This window comes from Gobio gobio (genome assembly GCF_949357685.1).
Source record: "Gobio gobio genome assembly, chromosome: 20".
NCBI classification, from domain to species: domain Eukaryota; kingdom Metazoa; phylum Chordata; class Actinopteri; order Cypriniformes; family Gobionidae; genus Gobio; species Gobio gobio.
The window spans coordinates 29,513,216-29,536,916 of NC_137113.1; the positions used below are offsets into that span (position 1 = coordinate 29,513,216).

Here is a 23,701-nt window from a genome sequence, read left to right on the forward strand (position 1 = left end):
TCGCATACCATATGAAGTCCTACCCTGGCCGCTCAAAGGTCTGGAACTAGCCCATTTCGACAGAAGGAGTTCCTTTAAGGGAACGTGGCAAGGGGACCCGAGGGAACCCGTGCCAGTCACTATTCGGGAAGAATTCACCGAATGCCACCAGGGAGGCCTGACCTAGCGACCTCTATGTGGGACACGTCAGTTCGGCCAATCCCTGTCTGTTTAAGTACAGAGCCTCTGGTACTTGCCTCCGGAGAGACATCCTGCTAGGGTACTGCAAAAAGGCAGTGTCCTCCACCAGCCGGATCTCAGAGAGGGAGAGGAGTTTTAGCCGCTCGATCCTAGGATCTACCAAGCACTTATTTTAAAACGTGCTCAGGAGGCCGAACAGGCCTACAGGCTGATCCTAGCTGGGAGGCCTCGAGGGGCCTACAACCGACGGATCAGTGCCAAGAGGCTATAAGCTCACAGAAGAATCTCACTTGAGAGGAGCTCCCAAGCCTGCCTGGTAGGTAACCATGCTGTAGGCGATCTATGAGAGTCCCTTCCTGTAGGGACTGCATAGTAGCAGCGTCGTCTCGTCAGGCTAGGGTATGAACACTGCCTTCAGGTGCTACCGGCTAGAAACCGGCGACTGATAGCAGGTGACCACCAGCTGTCAGCGTAAAGCCAGTTATGGTGTTCACCCCTAGGGAACTCGTTCCCCAGGGAGGCCAGAAGGGGCCTCCACCTGGTAACCTGTGCTGACTGCTCGTGCGTCCAAACAGCGGAGCTCGCCCTCAGGGAGGCCTAATGAGGCCTACAACCCAATAGCAGTCGAGCTGGCCCTCGAGGTAGCTGGAAGATGGGACTCGCTCCAACAGGGAGGCCTAGTGAGGTCTACCACCTGGTAGGAAGACCTGTTAACGGTCCATGCTAGTCTGTCACAGTGACTGGAACCGGAACCCCCTCAGGGAGGCCTAGTGGGGCCTACAATCTGATAGCACGTTAAGCCAGCTAACCGAGCGTCCAAGCTCGGGGGCTCACCCTCAGGGAGGCCTGGTGAGGCCTACCACCTGTTCTAGCCATTCGTGTGAACCGTCAGAGATGACTGAGGTCCCGGAGCTCACCGTTAGGGAGGCCCGCTGGGGCCTACCACCCAAAAACGAGTTTTCAGGAAGGGCCTTGTGAAGTTTACTACCTGACAGCAATCTTCTGTCAGGTGTCCAGTGACTGAAGACCAGGAACGTGCCCTCAGGGGAGGCCCGGTTGAAGCCTACTACCCAATGGCGAATCCCACAGGGAAGCCCCGTGCAGCTTGCTACCTGTTAGCAACCCATGCTACCATGTGGTACCGGAACTGGGGACCGGGGAACAATCTCAGGGAGGCCCGCCGCCTACCACCTGATAGCAGAACGTGCTAGTCCTCCAGGGAGGCCTAGTGAGGCCTACTACCTGCTAACACTCCACGCTCACCGCCACAGAGACTGGGAACCGGGAACTCGCCCTCAGGGAGGCCAGGTGAGACCTACTACCTACTAGCAGCTCGTGCTAGCCATCCAGTGACTGGAGCCCGGGACCACCCCCTCAGAGGAGGTCCAGTGAGCCTGCTTACCCCACAGCAGGCCCTTAGGGAGGCTTGGTAACGCCTACCACCTACTAGCAGCTCGTGCCAGCCGTCGAGGGACTAATGCCCAGGAATACCCCCTCGGGGGAGACCGGGAAAGGCCTGCTACTCACAGCAGGCTCTCAGGGAGGCCTGATGGGGCCTACCATCTGAGCCAGGGTAACCCAAAAACAGGAGCCTACCCCTCAGGGAGGCCTGGCAGGGCCTACCTCCAAATAGGAGGTCTGCAGGTTCTATGAACCCTGCCGCGGATAGAAGAAGGCTGGCTGCTGCATCCAGGCTGACGGTAGCTGTCTGCTGCTGACGAAGAACTGGACATCCAGTTATCACCTGGGGACTCGTCCCCAAGGAGGCCAAAGAGGGCCTACTAGTTGACGAGGTTTCTGCTGAAGTTGACGTCGATGGAAAAAATCCTCCAGGGCACACCTACGGGCCACGACGTCGAGACTCACTTGTCCTGGAGTCCGCTGCCCAGACTGCCCAAGCTGGCTACTCACAACCAGCTGGCCTTCATATGAGGCTAGAGGGCCTCTGCGACGGTGCAGTCTCACGGGCAGTGCCTACAGACATGAACCTAATCAGATTGCCAATAGCAGTGCACTTTTGCCTAAAAACCCTCTTAAAGCGAGGGGAGTACAACTTACGTCACCTGCTTCGGGGCGGCCGCCTCACTTTTTTCTTACAGCGGCCCGCCGTTTGTGCGAGGCCGTCAGCTATTGGCAATGCTCGGGCCTCAGGGGGAGCATCCGACCAAACCGCCATGCGGCCAGAGGGTGGCGGCCACACAAGCTCTGGAAGGCGGGGTACAGCAAAACTAAAGTCTTAATTGCACGCCAGCGAAAGACGCTCAACCCTGCCCCACGACCACTGGCAAAGTCGCTATCCCTGCTGCAACACCTACACTGCATTACTAAATAACCCCAGAACGCAGAGAAGGGGGCGGGCCTTGGCCGGACTACTCTGTAATAAGAGGAGGCTGAATCAAGGATGCAGAAAACCAAGCATATACTTCAAAAGACAGGCCCGGGGTGACAATACCTGCTTTTAAAGGAAACGCCCCCCATCCTTAGCAAAGCCTAGGCCAAATGGTGCGGTGCTAAACCTGCACTAGATCTACCCAGGGCTCGGGAAAGAAATATTATCACCCCTTACATAAAACAACGGGGCCCCGAAACCCATCTCAAAGCCCAACCGGGCTGGGCGCAGATCTAATGATCTAGATCTAATGCTGCAGCTCACGCATTAGTGCTTAACCCGGTCGTAATGCTACTTTATACTTAAAGCTAGGAAAACAAACAACTCGCCCCCGCACACCACAAGCCCCCGAGCAGGAGCGGCAAATACAAACACTCACATAAGTGAGAGAGATAACACGGAGAGGCGGTAGATCTCTACTAGCTAAAGTATAGCATTATGCACAAACATATACTGTTGCAAAGAAGATCGTTCTTAGCTTACTCACGGGGAGCTGCAGGCCCTGCGATGTCCAGCGATGTTCCATAATCCCCCAAACCCTCTTAGGAGAGCGAAAGAGGGTCCTGAAAAACATAGTAAGAAATGTTTCACCCTTCTCGAGGGGGACTCACCACTCGCTCCTCGGGCGCTTCAAACCTTGAAACCAGCCATCAAGCTAGTATACGACCACCATCCTGAGGGGGCGCTCTCACAGACCAGCCCGGCGGGCCTAGAATATAATCACCACGGGCCCACCCCAGGCCGGATGTAAGAAGCGCCTGGGGAGGAGATGAAGTAGAGGAGTGAGGGTCAATGCAATTCTTACTTCGATAAGGAGACCCATCATCAACGCCTTTTTTTTTTTTTTTTTTTACTGCGATTGTGATATAGAACTCCTACTTCCCCCGGGAGTCCGCCTCTGTGCGCCCCACCCTCGACTGAGGGGGTGCCAGAGAGGCGATGCTGGCCCTTGGGCCCCGTCTTCGGTCCTTGGACCGTGACGCCTCCCGCCTACCAGGGACCCGAATCTCAATGGTATGCAGGTCCTCAGACGCTGCCGAATGCACTTCAGCGATGCTGGTCCTCAGACCCAGTCTCCGGCTGGTGCATCACCACCACATCAGAAAAAAAACCCTGATTGAGATCCTCAGCAGATCTGCCTGGTGCGCATCTTTGCAACACCGCCATGGTGAGAGAAGTAGCACTGGGCTGACCTGCTGCTGTGTATGCCCTGCCAATAGATTTGCAAAACATCATTTTGAAGACTTAAATGGCAGGGTTGGAGCTCTCAGTGTCCTCGTCCACCGATGACACATACCCATATTCTCTTACCCTCCATCGATGTCAGTGAACAAGCCGAACATGGGTTATTTCACCTCTACGCACCAACATGGTAGCCGCAGCCCGCCTGCAGCGTTGTTTTATATACATTCAAAGGCTCAGCATACACAGTCGAGATGGCCGAAAAGATTAATCTCCCTTCCGCCATCCCTAGAGCACTTGCAGATAAGTCTCGTCAGCCGCCTCAGCGAGCTCTATCCATGAAACCCGTGACACGCGTCCGCGCTCAGCCTCGGCATGAGCGGGACCGCATCACCAGTCTCGGATGCCAAACCCTCTTCCCTCAGGAAGAGAATAAGACGAGAACGGAGCGATCTCGGATTGACAAACGCTCACATACACAACCAAACAAACAGCTCCATAAGAGCTGAATGAGCATGCTCTTGATCCCCTGCAGAAATACACGAATTTGGATTTACCTTAACTCGAAGCATTCAGACAAAACAGTCCCTGAAGACGAAAAAGCGGTGTCATGTTGGAAAGGTGCCCTTATATACTTCCTGGTCGCACCTTGATGACATCATAGGCTGTCGCTGGTCAATAGGATTGCCGTGATTCGATAGTAGTTCAGACACCTGTCACGCTGGAGGCGTTCCCCCATAGCGTCAGCTGACGCAGCGCGAGTTCCCTTTCGAAAGGGAACCAAGGATATAAGACACTTGAGCCCACGCCTAACGGTTTAGGAGTTATGAGCCGTTTTGTACTTTTGCTTGCTGTAGCGCCCCCCGTCAGGCCGGTCGGGGCGTGCCTCGGTGACGCTGGTATTCGTTGTGAGTACTACCAGCCCTGACAGTTTCATGTCTCTACAACTTACGAGCTGTGTCCCAAAGTGAAGGGCGCGCACTTTGAAGGCCGCATTTGAAGTGCGATTGCGTCATAGCGGCACTACGAAGGGTGTCCCAATGTGAAGGCTGCACCCTCTGAAGGCCGCATTTGGAGTGCGATTGCGTCATAGCGGCACTACGAAGGGTGTCCCAATGTGAAAGCTGCACCTCTGAAGGTCACATTTGAAGTGCGATTGCGTCACAGCAGCGCGACGAAGGCTGCCGCAAGTCGGAAGCGACTCAAAATGCGCCCTCCGTTTCTCTGGCAAAAGAAGGGTACAGCAGATGGAACCTTTGCACAACTTCGCAGCCTACCCTATCCCAGAATTCATAGCACACTGGTGACTACAGGATTTGACTGGTCCGCATTCCCGCGGCACTCGATCAGATTTCTTGCAGCGCGGGTTTAAATTTCCCAGTGAAAGACGGAAGCGGTCGGTAACTCAAGTGTAGCCTGGCGCAACCGCTTGAATTTGAAGTAAATAAAACGTAGTGCATTCGCACAGTCCCCAGTTCCCTGCTTGAGCAACCTGGCAAGATAAACTTTAATTTCCATTTTTAACTTGCATAAGTGTTATTTATTTCTCAACCATTCTCTCAAGAAGAGGAATCAGTCCATTCTCTCCTTTTTCGCTCTTTCTTTCTTTTTTCTTTTATCTTTCTTATTTCTGCACTTTCTTTAAATACAAATTAGATCTGCGCGGGGCTGTTTTTTCGTCCCGCTCCCGCAATAGGATCTATTCCGCACCGCACCCTCCCGCTCGCGCTTCAAATTCACTACGTGCTCACTGCTCACGCGCTATAAATTATTTTATTCCCGACCCGACCGATCCAGCTAAATTTAGATTTCGTTTCCAGAATCTCTCTTTTAAATGTCCCCTAGAAAGAGAGAGACTGGGGGTAAAAGGCTATGTTGGCCAAGCAATCATTTATTTATTTTTCTTATCATAGGCATACTGTCAACACCGTAGCTAAAATATGTCACAGACAAAAGGCTAAATCAAATGCGACATCTGTCACTCCAAACTACAAGTCAAAATGCAAATAGGCCTAAACGAAAACTGCTGACTTTACTGCAAAATAAAGTAGGCCTATTTTATATGAATGAATGAATGAATAAATGAATGTCGCTCACTGACGACGGTCCATTACTGAAAGTCTCCTCCAAAGGCTGAATGTAAAGTCGTGGCCGGGATGCACAGAACAATTTCTCTATATTATTATTACTTTACTTTTATAAGTTATTTGTAAATTACTTTTGTACATTAAACAAATTCATATGTTCATATGTTCATGCATATATTTTCTTGTCATGTAAATTAAAATGTGTAAATGAAAATAAATTGGTCTATACATTACTTAAAGTACTTTTTACAACTATTCATAGACCTACAATAAACATCAGAAACAACAGAAATTTAAATTAACAGCTGAAACAGAAGAAAACATTTCTACACTTTCATTGAGCTGAGCGGGAGACGCTGGTGGAGCTGGACCAGGATGGTAATGCACAATAGAATCCCTGGTAAGGCCTGTGCCAGCGGGACATCATCTTCATCTGGGATGAGTGCATAATTCCACTGTCCGCAGGTTTGCGGGGCTGAATCGGCCGACGTCTGGGATGTCATAAAAAGTAGCTACAATTGCATTTGAGATGATGTGAGTTGAATAAAAAAGGTACTTAAATAAAGACTTGGACGTAAATATATAAATGTTTAAAATATATTGTAACAGTTACATTTAACATAATAAATAAACAATAGTTGCAACTTAACGATTAAATATTTAACCATATGCTACAGATTTACGTGCTTATGGTCCGGTCTCCCATCATCGCAGGCTTTGAAGCATGCCGAAATCCAATGAAACTCATAAAAAGCAAAAAATAAATAAATTCTGCTCCATTTCTCTTTTTAAAATCTCCTCACGAACGTCCGCTGTCAGTTGTCACACACCTGTGTCACACACACACACATTCATCCATCCATCCATCCATCATCTTCCGCTTATCCGGGGCCGGGTCGCGGGGGCAACAGTCTAAGCAGAGACGCCCAGACTTCCCTCTCCCTAGCCACTTCCTCCAGCTCTTCCGGGGGAACCCCGAGGCGTTCCCAGGCCAGCCGGGAGACATAGTCCCTCCAGCGTGTCCTAGGTCTTCACCGGGGCCTCCTCCCGGTGGGACTGGCCTGGAACACCTCCCTGGGAAGGCGTCCAGGAGGCATCCGGAATAGATGCCCGAGCCACCTCAGCTGGCTCCTCTCGATGTGGAGGAGCAGCGGCTCTACTCCGAGTTCCTCCCGAGTGACTGAGCTCCTCACCCTATCTCTAAGGGAGCGCCTAGCCACCCTGCGGAGAAAGCTCATTTTGGCCGCCTGTATCCGGGATCTTGTCCTTTCGGTCATGACCCACAGCTCATGACCATAGGTGAGAGTAGGAACGTAGATTGACCGGTAAATCGAGAGCTTTGCCTTGCAGCTCAGCTCCTTCTTTACCACGACAGACCGGTACATCGACCGCATTACTGCAGAAGCTGCACCGATCCGTCTGTCAATCTCCCGTTCCATCCTTCACTCCTCCACTTGAGGCAGAAACTCTCCACCCACCTGAAGCGGGCAAGCCACCCTTTTCCGACTAAGAACCATGGCCTCGGACTTGGAGGTGCTGATTCTCATGCTGAGTGCTGAGAATCAGCACACACATTCAACGACGCCCAAGTCTGGAATTGGGAAGCATTTACTGTTGATGTGGGTTGTTTTGTTTGTAGCCTATAGTCCACAGATGTAAGTTGTCTTTACTTTAGCAATATTTGTACTGGGCGCCCCCCGCGTTTTGGCATATGCTGGCCCATTTTGGCCGTGATTCCGCTACTTTTGATTAGCAATTGGAGGGGTATTGTTGTGCAGACCTGGCAACCCTGTCCCTCGGTTCGCCCTTCATGCACTTTGTGCACTTCGAAGGCCGTGCACTTCGAAGGCCAGACCAGGCCAGTGAGGCCACGCCTTCGAAGTGCACGGCCTTCGAAGTGCGCACCCTTCACTTTGGGACACAGCTACGGTTTGGTCTGCCCGATCAGTTTTAGATGGAGAATGATGCATCATGGGAAAATTAACAATTACAATAGGGTTTCAGCCTTTCAGGCTTGAACCCCTAAATATTACAGGACAAAGTGAAATTCCATTAAAATAAATCAGAATGTCCAATAGGATTCTAAGAATCCAATAAGATCCTACAGGACAAAGTGAAATTCCTTTTAAAATAAATCAGAATGTCCAATGGGATTCTAAGAATCCAATGATCCTACAGGACAAAGAGAAATTCCTTTTAAAATTTAGAATGTCCAATAGGATTCTAAGAATCCAATAAGATCCAACAGGACAAAGTGGAATTCCTTTTAAAATAAATCAGAATGTCCAATAGGATTCTAAGAATCCAATAAGATCCTACAGGATAAACTGAAATTCCAATAGGATTTTTTGACAAGGGCATTTTATTTATTTGTGAATTGTATTAATTTTTGTGACACTCTTTACATGTATTTTTGAATCTCTACACAAATCTCTGTTTATTTTGATTAATACAACAATACGATTCTATTATGCGTTTGTACCTCTTTAAATAAAGTTCATGGGACAACAAAGTTGACTATAGCCTACTGTAAAAAACAACAACAACAACAACAACAACAACAACAACAACAACAACAACAACATAAATTCAGCAGTATGGCAACTTTATATTAAAACAGCATTAAGGCTATAGTGCGGCATTAGTAATTATAAGAATACTCTATAGTTTCCTTAACCAGACCCTGGAGCAAGTGAACGAGAACGAGACTCGGATCGGAGCGCGAGGCATCTCTATGGGGCGCCGTTTGTAAAGCGGCTCACGCTGAAAATAACAGCAACATTTTGACACATTTAGCTTCAAACAATGTTTAAAAAACTGGTATGAATTTTTGCCGGTCACTTTTTTAGCACATTTACAACAATATTTGTCAACTTAGAGATATTTTAAATAGTTAAATCTAAATGTTAAATGTTAAATCTAAATGTTAATTGTTAAATCTAAATGTTAAATCTAAATCTAAATGTTAAATCTAAATCTAAATCTAAATCTAAATCTAAATGTTAAATCTAAATGTTAAATCTAAATCTAAATGTTAAATCTAAATCTAAATCTAAATGTAAAATCTAAATGTTAAATCTAAATGTTAAATCTAAATCTAAATGTTAAATCTAAATGTTAAATCTAAATGTTAAATCTAAATCTAAATGTTAAATCTAAATCTAAATGCTAAATCTAAATGTTAAATCTAAACGTTAAATCTAAATTTTACATCTAAATCTAAATGTAAAATCTAAATGTTAAATCTAAATGTTAAAACCGGTTATCTGCATTCTGAATTTGCATATTAGTTAAATATTTAGTTTCACCCGAAACATTTAGATTCAACATTTATATTTAGATTTAACATTTAGATTTAACATTTAGATTTAGATTTAGATTTTGTATTTAGATTTAACATTTAGATTTTACATTTAGATTTAGATGTAACATTTAGATTTAACGTTTAGATTTAACATTTAGATTTAGCATTTAGATTTAGATTCAACATTTAGATTTAGATTTCGATTTAACATTTAGATTTCGATTTAGCATTTAGATTTAGATTTAGATTTAACATTTAGATTTAACATTTAGATTTAGATTTAACATTTAGATTTAACATTTAGATTTAGATTTAGATTTAACATTTAGATTTAACTATTTAAAATATCTCTAAGTTGATAAATATTGTTGTAAATGTGCTAAAAAAGTGACCGCCAAAAATTCATACCAGTTTTTTAAACATTGTTTAAAGCTAAATGTGTCAAAATGTTGCTGTTATTTTCAGCGTGAGCCGCTTTACAAACGGCGCCCCATACATCTCTATGGGCATCTCCTTCTTGTGTGAACTGAATGAATCGGGCACCTTGTTCGTGAATTCACTGGATTTAAGCGATAGATTTGTGTTATGTGCAAACTACGTTTTGTAAGGAATTGGCTTATTATAAGACTGGTTTCAATCGTGTATTTTAAACAAATGAGTGGTTCGATATATAAACAAATCACAACCCACGTAACTGAAAGAGTCACTAAACGAGATGTAAGTGAACGAATCTTTAGATTAATGGATTCCAAAGATTCGACTCACTGGAATGAATCAAAATTGCCACTTCCTCTAATATGTTTTAAACACCTCTGTCGCTCTCAGGTGAGATTGTTTTAAACACCTCTGTCGCTCTCAGGTGAGATTTAGATTCCAGCCCCCAACTTTAACAGTATTTTTATGCTGTTACCTGCTTGCATACCCAGTACAGTCAACGGGAGCTTTACTCTGGTGCTGACCGCGGCAGTTTCAGCAATGGGGAGTACAAAAGAACCGGCGGCTGTCACAGCGCAGCGTTCACCAGTTCCACCGAGAAGCGATCACATCTCCATCCTGGAGGGACACAAGCTGTATATCTGGGGAGGGTGCCAGGTAAGGTCTATAGACACATATTACGGCGCGAATATTAAATACGATCAACACAGCGTTTCCATCCACTTAAACGCATAAAAGTAGTAGAGCTCGTGTAAATCTAACCCTAACCCTATATTTATTTATTTTTAGTGTGTGGATGGACAAGAAGCCTTTCTTCCCAGTAATGAGATCTGGCTTTATGATATGGAGAATGGAGTTTGGTGAGATGCTTGTCTTCAGCTTGGGTCTTATTTTTTAACCAAGAAATGGCATTTCCTGAATAGCTGACATCACTAGCAAGTATCCCTTCTCCACAGTTTCATGGCAAATGCAAATGTGCTGCCAGCTGCTGTGCTTTATTGCTTTCAAATTGCAGTTGTTCAGTTTAATGAGGAAGCAGAATTTCCAGAGTTTCTCACTTGTGACTACCATTGCCAATGCCAACCCCAAACAACAACATTTGTCCTTTTTAATTTCGTGCATTGTGTGCTGCAGGTCTCGGAGGCATGTGGAAGGAGAGGTTCCTCCTGTTCTTTCGCAGACGTGTGGTGCATATCTTCAGGGCATACTTTACATTTTTGGCGGATGTGATAACAATGACTACACCAACCTGGTGAGTTGTTTAGGAGTGATAATATCATAACACAGCTAGTTCCCCAAGCACACACTCAGGCAGATTGACGTTCAGGATGTGTTAAACAGGTGTACATACTCATATGTTGTATTTAATCTGATAGTGAATTTGCTGTGATAAAGTGCTCCAAATGTATGCCTACCAATATTTTCCTCATAGCTGTGAGCCTATGACAACAAACTGCACATCTGACTGAGATTCTGTTTTGCAAATGTAGATATCCATTACAAATAGTTTTTGCTCTGTGCATGGCATGCTGTAGGAAACCGGATATAGTATAACTCATAGTTTATTATTCTTAAATTAATATGGCTGAAGCCTCTGTTAAAGAGAAACTCCCCCCAAAATTTTGTAGAATGTTTTTCTCCCACTCCCATACAGAAAGAACAAAGACATTATTATTATTACCCTTCTCTAGGGTGGCCATGCGTCCGGATTTTGGCAGGATGGTCCGGATTTTAAGCCCCCTGTCTGGCGTCTGGCGCAGCCTCAATCCGAACACTCATTTGTCTTCCTTTTTGGACTTGCACTGAATCGGCCTAAAAAAAAAAACGCTCTAGAATCTTTATTGGAACGCAGCAGCATATCGTCTAATGCCGTAAGATCTCTGGTCAAACAAATGATTGGCTGAAAGTGGTGTCAAATAAATATCTGATATATCATTGTAGGGCTGTAACGATTTGACCAAAAATAAAAACCTCAATTAATTGAACATTTGACCTTGATTACGATTAATTCTTTTTTTTGTTTTCTTTTTTTTTTTGCCCTCATATTAAGGTTTTTGAGTAAGTTTGAGATAAGGTTTTTAATGTAAATATTTTCTACTATTAAAGGTGGAATTTTTTTTTCTAATGAAAGTGCATTTCTTTGTGATTTTAAAACACTTGAAGGAAACGGTTCTCTTTCAGCAGTTATTGTCTATGGGGCAGATTTCTGCTTGTTGTACATCAGATACAGATAAATTAACACTGTAGGCCTACATTACATTTATTTGAATGCATTAATGAATTACTCATACCGTCTCCATTCATTATGAAGCTGTGCTTTGTAGGCTACTTACTTCAAAGGTATTAAAATATATGCCTATAACGGTTGAGTTTCTGCGCTACTCTCTGCACTCTTCTGTCTGAGTGCTCGTTTGTCACAATATATCAGGCATTAGTTCAACATAATAAACATCTGATGGTCGAAAACTGGCAGGGCTTAAACCACATACAAATGACAAGCTTTGTGAGGACGCAGGTGAAAGAGTCTGCCTTCAGGGCGCGCGAGCGTTGTCAGAGACGCGACACGGCTCGGCTCTCTGTGTCACAGAAAGAAGCTGAGCCCTGAACGGATACATTGTCCGTATTGTTGTTTTTGAATAGTGCACAATCGCTTTAAATGTTGAAATTGGCAAGCCTTTAAACGCATGTACTTGACAAACTTTATGAGCACGAAAGTGAAAGCGGTCTGGCTTCGGGGCTTGCGCGTGCCGTCTGTGTGTGTGTGTGTGTGTGTGTTTGTCAGCGCGTAGGCTATAAGAACAGCAATTAACTGACCTGTATAAACTGTGTAAAACATGCTGTTACTATAGTGATTCTGGGCATCTATAAACACTCCAATGCTCCTGCATCTCTCTGTGTGCCTGCAAACTGCACTTGATGTGACTGACGGGGCGGAGTCACGTGAAAACCGAAATAACCGACATGGGAAAAATACGTCGGTTAGAGGTTCTGAATGTCGGTTTCGGTTATTTTTCGATTAATCGTACAGGCCTATATCATTGGTTAAAAATTTAAACAAGCCTCCACAACGTGCTGGCTACGTCATATCATAACGTTAACAAGCCGAAACGTCAGACCTCATTTAATCCGGAATGGAGAAAAGAGCACAAATTTATATCAAAATGCAGTAGAGACGCTTTTCATGGATTTTGCACACTGTGAAGCTGTGAAGTGGACGTTATTAGGGATGCTCCGATCAGGATTTTTGCTGCCGATACAGAGTACCGATTTCTTGTCATGGTGATCGGCCGATACCGATTCCAATGCTTCACTGATTTGTAAACTCTCTGATCAATGTTAACCTTTTTTCAGATAAAAAAAAACAAAAAACTATAGATGTTGCCTTTATTATATTTTTATAGTAATTATGTAATGTATCTATTGTTTTAACAGTGTACTAAATCACAAAAATATTCATTATACAGTGAACATTTTAATATGCCTTTTAAATGGGGTTTCTGCATAACACTATGCATATCAGGATACTTTAAGTAAATAGATTTGTTTTTATCCAAATAGAAAAACTTAGAAAATACAGCCCTATTTAATAGGGCTGTATTTTCTAAGTTTTTCTATTTGGATTAAAAAAAACTGTATTTATTTTAATATTAATTTATTTAAATGTTTTAATTTATTTCACAACCTGCCCAATGATGTCCTAAAAACAATGTTGATATTGAAGGCTATAAACAAATACAGTGAATGTAATGTAGGCATGTATTAATAATTTAGTTTTTTAATTCGCTGAACTAAAAATGAAAATAAAAACAAAAGCATATTAGCCTATATTTGATTACCCAATTATAATGGTCACTTTCATAAAAATATACCTAGGCTACTTGTAGGATTCAAATTCTACATATGGCACATTTATTGTCTAACAACAAATATTTTAGAAATATGCATATTTTAGTCAGAATTATTGCGCTCCGTCTGTTTGGCGCGGATGCGATTCACATGCAGAAGGCTCGTCGTCTCCTGTCATCAAAATGGACATATTTGCACGACTTTCTAACATTTACAGATGGAGAATATCCCTGTGAAATGTAAGTTATGCACTGAGGAAAGCACCACATTTCAAACGCATTAAACACCGCAGGTATTTATCAGTCTGTCAGCATAAGTAGCCTATCTCTCTGGGCAATCTGACAGGGCAAGCTGCTTTAAACTATACGTGTTAACTATATCTTACCCGTTATTTTAAAGCCCTTAATATAAAGCATGTGTCATGTTTAGGACAAATTGTATCATGCACTTTCCCTGCATCAGCTCACTCTGCATACTCCGCTATTTATCATATGCGTTCGTATCAATCTACTGTATATCGATACTTCCGAATGGCGTTCGCCCATCCCTTAGGACCGACTGACCCGTGTTCAGCTGCTGTTCACATGGAATCCTTCTCCACTTCTGCCCTCAAAGCTCTCGTTTGAATATTTGCTACTACTACCTTCCCCACGCGTCATGTACGTCCTCACGCGATGACGTCATCAAATTGCGATCGGTTCGTAAGATCGGCCAAGTTAGTGAGTACCGATCGAGTCATGAAATATGATTATCGGCCGATGCCGATCGATCGGAGCATCTCTAGACGTTATTAGTCTAGGGAAAGCCAGGGACTACTAGTGCTAGGAAGAAGAGAAAGTTAAACATGAATGTAAGTAGGTGAAGATGGGGAGGTGGAGGGATGCAAAACGACTGACGCCTGAAGGAGGTAGGAGGCTGCTTAAATGCTTAGCAGTTGATTGAAACATTAGATGCGTTCACGCCTCCCGAATTTGCGTTTGTGTACTTTGCTAATTGAAAGATTAGATGGGTTCACTCCTCCCGAAATTATGTTGTGAACTTCACTTCACGAGTTTGTTTACCCATATACTCTTTAGCTGATAAGGTTTAAGCGTATTTGGCTTGCTGTCCGCGGTGGAGGGTCTCGAGAAAGCCACTTCTACTCAAGCTTAGATTTACCCCCTAAAAAGTGCAAATTAGATTTAGGGCAGCAAGCCCTAAAATACTTGATGGTAGTATTTGCTCTGAAGTTTCAGTTTGATTATGGAAGGCCCCCCAAAAGAGTAAAAATTTAATGACGAGAGGTGACGAGAAGCTGAGAATGTGTATTGATGTGATAGTGTAGGAAGCAAGTCAAGTTTGCTGTATCTCGCTGCTGCATTTATCGACCTGGGTCGTGGGCGAGCACTGCTGCGGCAGTGACGCTCCTAGCTGCTCCTGCGGGAGCAGCGTTTGGACTGGAGGAAGAAGCATGGTGGGGGTGGAGTACGTCCTGCCTTAGCATTCATGACATGGAACCCCTCCGGTTGGAATAACTGGGGGCCCTTAATGTCATGAGTGAGGAAGGAGGTCCTTGTCCCTGGAGAAGTCCTAATATCGGGTTCCTCCAGTCCGCTGTTCGGATGGGAGAGCCCTCACTGCGGTTCGAATTGGGAGCCCGCGGTAAAAATAGGACATGAAGCTCCTGTTTAAGTGAACGGGAGGGCCCACACTGCGATTCAAATGGGAGAGCCCACGCCATGCTTTGGTAGCAAGCCCAATTGAACGGGAGGGCCCTCACTGCCACCAGATGTATGAAAACTCTGCAGGGCGGTAAACAGCGAGATTTATGAGGATGTGAGAGTTTGGTGGGCTTGTCTGATGTGGAAGAGGTTCGATCTTACGTAAGATTCGAAAGTTTGGGGGGTCCAACAATCTAGCATTTTAATCTGGGTTTCCGATAGGCCTTTCTGTGCATCTGTGGTAGCTGCTCCTATACGGAACGAGTGGGAGGAAAAGTTTTTAAGAGGAATTCCTGATCTGGCGAGGACGGTTTTTAGTTTTCTCTGGAACCAATGTCTGGATGCTGGGTAGTTATTCTCGTTGAGAAATAAAGGTTCGAGCGGAGAATTGATTTGTGAATGCCTCTGAGATAGGAATGTGGCAAGGGAGTGATAGGGCTGAATGGGTGTTGGTAGATTGAAAATGAAGACTGGATGGCCACGTTTCAATTGGTATGTTTTACTCTGTTTGATGTTGAATCGAATTGTCATGGTTTAAAATATGGAGATCTGTGACGGTTGGATGATTAGCTGGATTGAAAGTGGAATTGATTGTAAATTGTGAAACTCTAAGAAAGCCAAAAAAAGCTAAAATGAACATGGCGTCCAGGGTTCTGGTTATTTTCGGAGGGAAAACCCCGGAGCGGATGGTAGTCAGGCATTTGCCTAGGAGGTCGATGGTAAGAGGTTGCCTGGTATCGGGTTTGGTGGGGTTTTTTGTAGGCATAAGAAGAGATGTCTGGGGATTTGAGATGGCAGGGCACTCATGGCCATAGATGATTTTTAACAAGAAATGTATGCCGCTGAGGTAGACTTTAATGGATCCTGGCTGAATGGATTTGGAACTGTTCATGTGGGAAATGTAAGAAGTTATAGAGATGAGGGAAAAATCTGGGAAAGCTAAATTGTAAACTGTATGGAAGTTTTTAAAGGAATTCCAGGCTGTCCAGTAGGATCGAAGAGTTCTTGAAGAAACGGCTTGCAATATTGATTCCATGGAAAGGGTGTGAAGATGACTGAGGGGGTGGTCTATGGGAATATGAGCTCTGAATAGGGAGGAACTGATGTCGGATTGTAGTCTGATTCTGGAACCTATGTTCTGAATTTCTGGAAAAGAAAGTGAGAAAGAGCATCAGCGATTTGGTTTTTATGGCCTGGGATATGTTCAGCTTTCACAAAGAATTGGTTACAGGCGGATGTCCAAATGAGGCGTCTCAGTAGGAGCATGATTTTTGGAGCATTAGAACTATTGTTTGGTTGTCGCAGAAAAAGGAAATGGTTTTTGATGATCAGTTCGAGCCCCATAAATGGGCTGCTACGATTATGGGATACAGCTCAAACAGTGCGATTGATTGGTCGGAATGGGGGGATAGAGTTAGCTCAGGTGGCCAGGTTGAGGCAAACCAATGGCCTTCGTAGTAACCTCCAAAACCTATGGATGGGGCAGCGTCTGTGAAAAGATTGAGGTCGCTGGCTTGGGACAAAAAATTGTCGTAGAAGAATGTGAGCCTGTTCCATTGCTTTAGGAATGTAATCCAGAGTTTGAGATCTGAACGACAAGGGGGATTAAGTTCGACTAGGTCATCGAGACCTTGGGCTGCGGTAGCGAGAGTCAAAAGCTGTGAAATGAAAGGCCTGCCTTGCAGAATTATCCGCATGGCATAGTTTAAATGCCCTAGAAGAGAAAGCAAGTCGCGTTTGCTGCAATGGGGGGCTTCTAGTAGGGTTGTGCCGATAGACGATAATATCATGTATCGACGATAGGCAGAGAGATCGCCGAAAGCTGAAGCTGTTGCCGATTTCAAGACGATATTTGGCTCGCTCCCCATGAATGTAATTAAAAAAATATATTTTTCATTATTAAATAAAAATATTATGATCATAGTTATTATTATTATCACCATTACATTAATTGTACTTATTCTGCTTACCCTTATTCACATCAACATCAAAGCGTGTGGTGTTGCACTCGCAGGCTATGTGCCGCATACTGCGAGTGCAACACCACGCGCTTTTAAAATGTAAAAATGAGTTACTCTTCAGTGATTTTTTTTTTTTTTTTAAAGACTACAAAACTACGTGTAGTTTCAGAATTTAATTGCAAGGTGATCAACCTAGCCCTACATTCACAAATTCACATGAGCCATGGCAAAAATGGCATCATCATTAGACTAAAGCATTTGTTTTTTTTTCATAAATGTAAATGTATTTTAATTTATACTTACAATAATACAATAACAAATTGCTATATTATAATTATAGGGTATATAGATCCGAACAGAACAATCAGTCATAAAGTAAAAGCAGCTTTATTTCAAACGACTTAACAACTGAACAACAATGAACAAAAAATATTGCACATAGGCCGTTGAGATAATATTTCTTGTTAAAGTGCAGTGAAATACTTAAATGTCAGCAGCCAATGTATTTTTAGAGTAAAAAAAAGAACTATCATAATTGGTCATTTGAACTACTCGAACGAACGTTTAAAAAACAATATGAAAAATCTAAATTGAATAGCTCCATAACGGATTGAGAAAAGTGCACGCAATGAGTAATTAGCTGGGTTAGTTGTTTTTTTAAAAGTAGAAAATAATTATAAAAAATAATAATAATTTATGTAAAGAGATATATATTAAGAAGCGGTAGCCTGGATGCCAGCCGAATTTAGCCCCGCCCACAAAATTTTTTGCTCGGGCAATTCGGTCTGGACTCGCTCCATAGAGGAGTAATTATGCCCGAACAGAAACTGTTCGGACCAATGAAATTGTCAGGGCGGGCTTTAGACGATGATGGACAGATGATCAACAGTAACGTAATCATCCACGTCATCGAAGGCTCTTGGGTTGAATTTGCTCTTATCCTAAATGGAGAACTTGTTCGTATATGCATTCACCTTCACTATTTCTCTCAGAAACGATGATTGTGTTGGTAAGTACTCTGTGTATCCTTAAATTATTTTATTCCTGGCAAAGATCGTTTACACTCATCTTTTTCTTGTAACATTACTTAATCCAGCGTGCGTGCAGACAGGGTTGCCAAGTGTTTTTGCAATGTCGCGCATAATTGCTATTCAAAACTATAGCCCAAAACAATAACTTTCCGGGGGGTTCTCCGGAAAAAAATGGCGTTTGGTTGGCAATATGTTATTTTGGCAAGGTTGCCTGCTAAAATTCGCATTCCTGGGTTTATATAATCACATAATTGGGGTCGCTTCAACCCGCGGACATGGAGAAAAACACGGACTTGGCAACACAGTGCAGTTGAGTTCTGTTGACATTTGACAACTAACGTTACGCGTCGCTCCGTTGCTCTGATTGGTTGTGGGTCTATCCAATTGAGGTCTTTCCTGGCTCGGTTGAAACACGCCCCATAATCAAAGCTCAATGGAGCGGTACCAGACTCAAATTCTGACTAGAATTGAGTATGGCCACGCCAGGCTAAAGAAGCGGAGCTTCACTCATGAAATGCTCACCGGTAAAATGACGTGCGCTCAAATCCCGCTCCGACATGACATTTCTCTGCAGCCTTCTATACTTGTAGCCATTAAAACACGTAATTAGTTTCAGTTTAAATATGATAATGTTATTTTTTTTATTTCATTTACGTTGAAAAGTGCACAGGACACATACAATGCATAATGTCAGAAGACGGGGGTCTTCAGCTAAGTTCAATAACACTTCAATAAGTTTTGTTTTGTTGAAAGCCTTTCTTTAAAGTGAATTTTGTTTTGTATAAATTGTATCTTAATTTTAATCTATGTTTTATCAACCAAATTGCCCGGATTTAATAAAAGTACAACTCCAAATCAGAAAAAGTTGGGACAGTATGGAAAACGCAAATAAATAAAAAAAGAAGTGATTTCCAAATTTACTTTGACTTGTATTTCATTGCAGACAATATGAACAAAAAATATTTCATGTTTTGTCTGGTCAACTTCATGTCATTTGTAAATATGCATCCTTTCCTGTCATTCAGACCTGCAACACATTTAAAAATAAGTTGGGACAGTAAAGAATTTACCACTTTGTAATGTTGCCATTCCTTTTCACAACACTTAAAAGATGTTTAGGGAATGAAGACACCAAGTGATGAAGTGTTTCAGGTGTAATTTTGTCCCATTCTTCCTGCAAACAAGTCTTAAGGTGGGCAACAGTACGGGATCTTCGTTGTCGCATTTTGCGCTTCAAAATGCGCCACACATTCTCTATTGGAGACAGGTCAGTCAAGTACCCGTACCCTCTTCCTCCGCAGCCAGGACTTTGTAATGTGTGCAGAATGTGGTTTTGCATTGTCTTGTTGAAATATGCATGGACGTCCCTGGAAAAGATGTCTTCTTGAAGGCAGCATATTATGCTCCAAAATCTCTATGTACTTTTCAGCATTAATGATGCCTTCACAGAAGTGCAAGTTACCTTTTCCAAGGGCACTGACACAACCCCATACCATGACAGACCCTGGCTTTTGGACTTGTTGCTGGTAACAGTCTGGATGATCCTTTTCTTCTTTGGTCCGGAGCACATGGCGTCCATTCCTCCCAAAAAATACCTGAAATACTGATTCATCTGACCACAGTACACGTTTCCACTGTATGATGGTCCATCCCAGATGCCTCCGAGCCCAGAGAAGTCGACGGCGCTTCTGGACACTGTTAAAATAGGGCTTCCTTTTGGCACAGTACAGTTTTAACTGGCATTTGTGGATGTAACTACGTATTGTGGTACTTGACAAAGGTTTGCCAAAGTAGTCCTGAGCCCATGTGGTGATATCGCTTATAGATGAATGACGATTCTTGATGCAGTGCCGCCTGAGGGATCGGAGATCACGGTTGTTCAGCTTAGGCTTGCGCCCTTGTCCTTTACGCACTGAAATTCCTCAAGATTCCTTGAATCTTTTAATTATGTTATGCACTGTTTAATGTGAAATATCCAAATCTCTTCCTATCTTTCTTTGAGGAACATTGTTTTTAAACATTTCAATAATTTTCTCAGGTATTTGTTGGCAAACTGGCGATCCTCGGCCCATCTTTGCTCCTAAAGGATTAGACCTTTCTTGGATGCTGCTTTTGTACCAAATCATAATTACAATCACCTGTTGACATCACCTGTTTCAAATCACATCATTATTTAACCATTTTACCTCATTACTAGCCCTAAATTGCTCCTGTCCCAACTTTTTTTTTAAATGTGTTGCAGGTCTGAATGACAGGAAAGGATGCATATTTACAAATGACATGAAGTTGACCAGACAAAACATGAAATATTTTGTGTTCATATTGTCTGCAATGAAATACGAGTCAAAGTAAATTTAGAAATCACTTCTGTTTTTTTTATTTGAGTTTTCCATACTGTCCCAACTTTTTCTGATTTGGGGTTGTAAATAGCCTATATCAGACAATGACATGGAGGCGGAGGCGGCTGCGCAGCGTGATCAACGGCTTAAATGAACAACTACTAGATAATAAAAAAAACTTTAGTCAGGGGCAGCCCTTACTATTTATTTCAGATAGGCCTATATTTGATCCAGCATGTCACAAAGGGAGTTCTGGTTTGAGCACGCGGCACTGAGCGGAATGAGCTTCAGAAATTAACGGAATCTCCAGAAAGGCGCTCTCCACTGGAGGAAATATTACCGTTCTTTCAACGCACACACCGCAACAGTCACAATATGACCTCATGTATGTTTTAAAAACATAATTCAACTTATAAATAATTCTTTTTAATGGGCCACTTAAAATGTTTATATCAAATAAATTATTAAGTTCTAAAAATGAATAAAATGAACAAAAATTTGCATTGGATTTGCAATCCTTTGAAACCACCCCACTTCCCACACCCCTGATGATATCTGTCCTCTGGAACGCTATCGCTTTTAATTTAAAACGGCTTATATAAAACAATTATTTTTTTCAAATAGATGGAATTCGAGATCCAGGCCTGCCCCTAATAAAAGCCTGCTTCAAATAAAAGCCGGTGACCTTCTGCAGTTCAGGTAAATAAAGGCCCCGACTTTTATTTGAGGAAATACGGTAATTGCTCCGCCCAGACGTGATAAGATCATGTATTGGTGATCTCACAGGCTGACGATATGGCGATTGGAAAATAGGCATATCGCCCAACACTAGCTTCTAGCAAGTTTAGAGAAATGGCAATTATTCTGTCTATCTTCTCCTTGGGAAGAGAAGCTTGGAATTTAACAGAATCGAGATTGATTCCCAGGAATTCCAAAGATGTAGAAGGGCCCAAGGTTTTCTCTGGGGAGAGGGGGACTCCTAACTGTGAGAAGACTTTTTGGACAATTTGATGAGATAGATCAAGCTATCAATGTCATGATATTGCAGTGAGAATTCTTCTAGTGGGATTAAGCTGTTGATACTTGGTTGATTTTTTTCCATGTGGGGCAGAAAGGTCAATTATGATGCGTTTTTTGCCTGAGAATTTCCTGGTGGAAATCCCTATAGGATTTATGCCTTTTTTATGAAAAGTTTGAAGGGGGGGCAATTGAACGGACCAATCATGAAGCCGGAAACCACTTCTTTTTTGATGAGGGCCTCTACTGTGTCTGGTTCAGCTGAGGCTGACTGGAGATTGTTGCAGATTAAGCTAGAATTTGGTAGGCTTTCCAAACCCGGATCGAAACCTTCTTTCAAGCCTGAAATGAGGTATTGTGTAAAGTTTTTGTCCGGATGGTTTTTTAATTTGTTTGCAAGGGAAGAAATGATGATAGGGGAAGAGTGCTTTTAGAGTATTTTTATTTGCTGATGAACGACGTACAGGACATGCAGAATGAGCATGAGCTCCACCACAAAAATTGCAAATGTGGAGAAAACGACAACATTGTCTAACACAGCCGAAGTTATTGAAGTTATTACAAACTTGTTTCCCTGAGTTGAAACTGATGGTGTTTTCATTCCTGGAACGGGGAACGTATGATGTAGACTTGGGCACTTGCGGTTCCGGAAGAGTTGGGTAATCTGTTGTTATTTGAGGACAAGATGAAGTGGAATGAGAGCTTGACCTGCAAATGGCACAGGAAATGCTTCGAACACTTTATTGTAAAGTTTTAGGTCGAGAGCCCACCAATATGGGCATTGGTTCCAATGGGTGATACAAGCAGCACATTTAGCATAAAAAAGTTTGTGGCAGGTGTAGAAATGACTACCACCGAAAGAGAGGCTGAGCTCGGCTATGATGGAGAGATAGTCGTTGAGCTCTTTGCGTCTTGTGGGAAAGACAGCACTTATGACGTCTGTTAGTCTACTGAAAGTTGACTATGCTTGCTATGCAGAATTCTGAAAAAGTGAGTACTCACTTGGTAGTTGGGGTGGAATCTTTTAAGTGTATGGTTAGGGGACCACATTCGAAAGAACGATGGAATTCATTGGTAGGGACTGATGTAAGGAGAGAAGGAAGATCTATATCTGCACCTGCGAGAATTTGAGAGCGGAGTTGTGAAGACACTGGTGGAGGTTCCTGGGCTACTGCATGGGGAGGAGGTGGTTGAAGTTCTGCTGACGCGAGGGTATGGGAAGGCCAGCAAGCTGGGGCTGTAGACATAGAGGGCTGAGCTTGAGGTATCCTTGCAAGTGTTTCTTGACTGGTATGGGTTACTGCTGGAAAAAAGTGGGAAATAGAAGGAAAAGAAAGAAGTAGGAATGACTGTGGAGGCATCCTCACGCCGTTCTCACCACCTGAAGAGAAAGGAAAGGGTAGGGGGGGGCGTAATATTCAGCGGAATTTGCGTTTGTGTACATTGCTAATTGAAAGATTAGATGGGTTCCCTCCTCCCGAAATTATGTTGTGAACTTCACTTATTATAGGCTTCTGTTTTTAAGCTGCTGGTCATGTTTCTGCAGATAATTAAATTCTCGAATTCTGCTTAAACATGAGGCCTATTGGATACACAAACTGAAAGCTTTATGGTCTAAATGTTGACTTTGATCTCAGCTGTTTTTATGAATGTGATGATTTAAGTCGGTGTGTATCGTATTGAAACTTATGTCCTGTGTAATACGAGTGTTCTACGTATTTTGATATTGTCTGTGAAGGTTAATACTCAAGTTGTTGTCTCTATATTTATTGTTTCTGTGAGTTTGAAACATGCGTTTTAGAATTGCTAATTCATTGATTGTTCAACTGAGATTGATTGTCTACACATGTGAATAATTGTCTATTTATACTTCTCTTCATTAAGTGAGAAATTACACTTTGACAAAGGCTTGTTGCCAAAACCTAGGTGAAATAAAATATTTGCGTGTGTGGTCATTTCTCCTTTATACAGATGTATTTTGTTGACCTGTCGGATAGGGAATACAGCTGGAGAAAAGTGACAGGCACAGTGGGAACTACACCCTCTCCTAGGGTCCGACATTCCTGCTGGGTCTACAGAAACAGGTAAGGAAAAACAAGCACAATGCACTGGTAATACAGATACAATGATCAGCCACAACATTAAAACCACCTGCCACGCGGTTGTGTAGGTCCCCTGTTGTGCTGGCAAAACAGCTGTAATGCATCAAGGCATGGAATCCACAAAACCT

At 43.2% G+C, this 23,701-nt stretch overlaps 1 protein-coding gene across 2 annotated transcripts in view; it reads left to right on the plus strand.

Moving 5' to 3' along the window:
• Positions 1-9,913: 9,913 nt before the first annotated feature.
• Positions 9,914-23,701, plus strand: part of LOC307116922 (kelch domain-containing protein 1-like) — an 89,261-nt gene continuing 75,473 nt past the window's right edge. Inside the window, exons 1-5 of one of the 2 annotated variants that reach the window (XM_079801442.1) lie at positions 9,914-9,967; positions 10,069-10,234; positions 10,367-10,437; positions 10,712-10,829; positions 23,443-23,555. In XM_079801442.1, coding sequence (XP_079657568.1) covers positions 10,118-10,234; positions 10,367-10,437; positions 10,712-10,829; positions 23,443-23,555 — 419 coding nt within the window. In that variant the 5' untranslated portion in view covers positions 9,914-9,967; positions 10,069-10,117. Of the gene's footprint in view, positions 10,235-10,366; positions 10,438-10,711; positions 10,830-23,442; positions 23,556-23,701 lie in introns of both variants that reach the window. The other variant, XM_079801441.1, reaches the window with a different exon arrangement.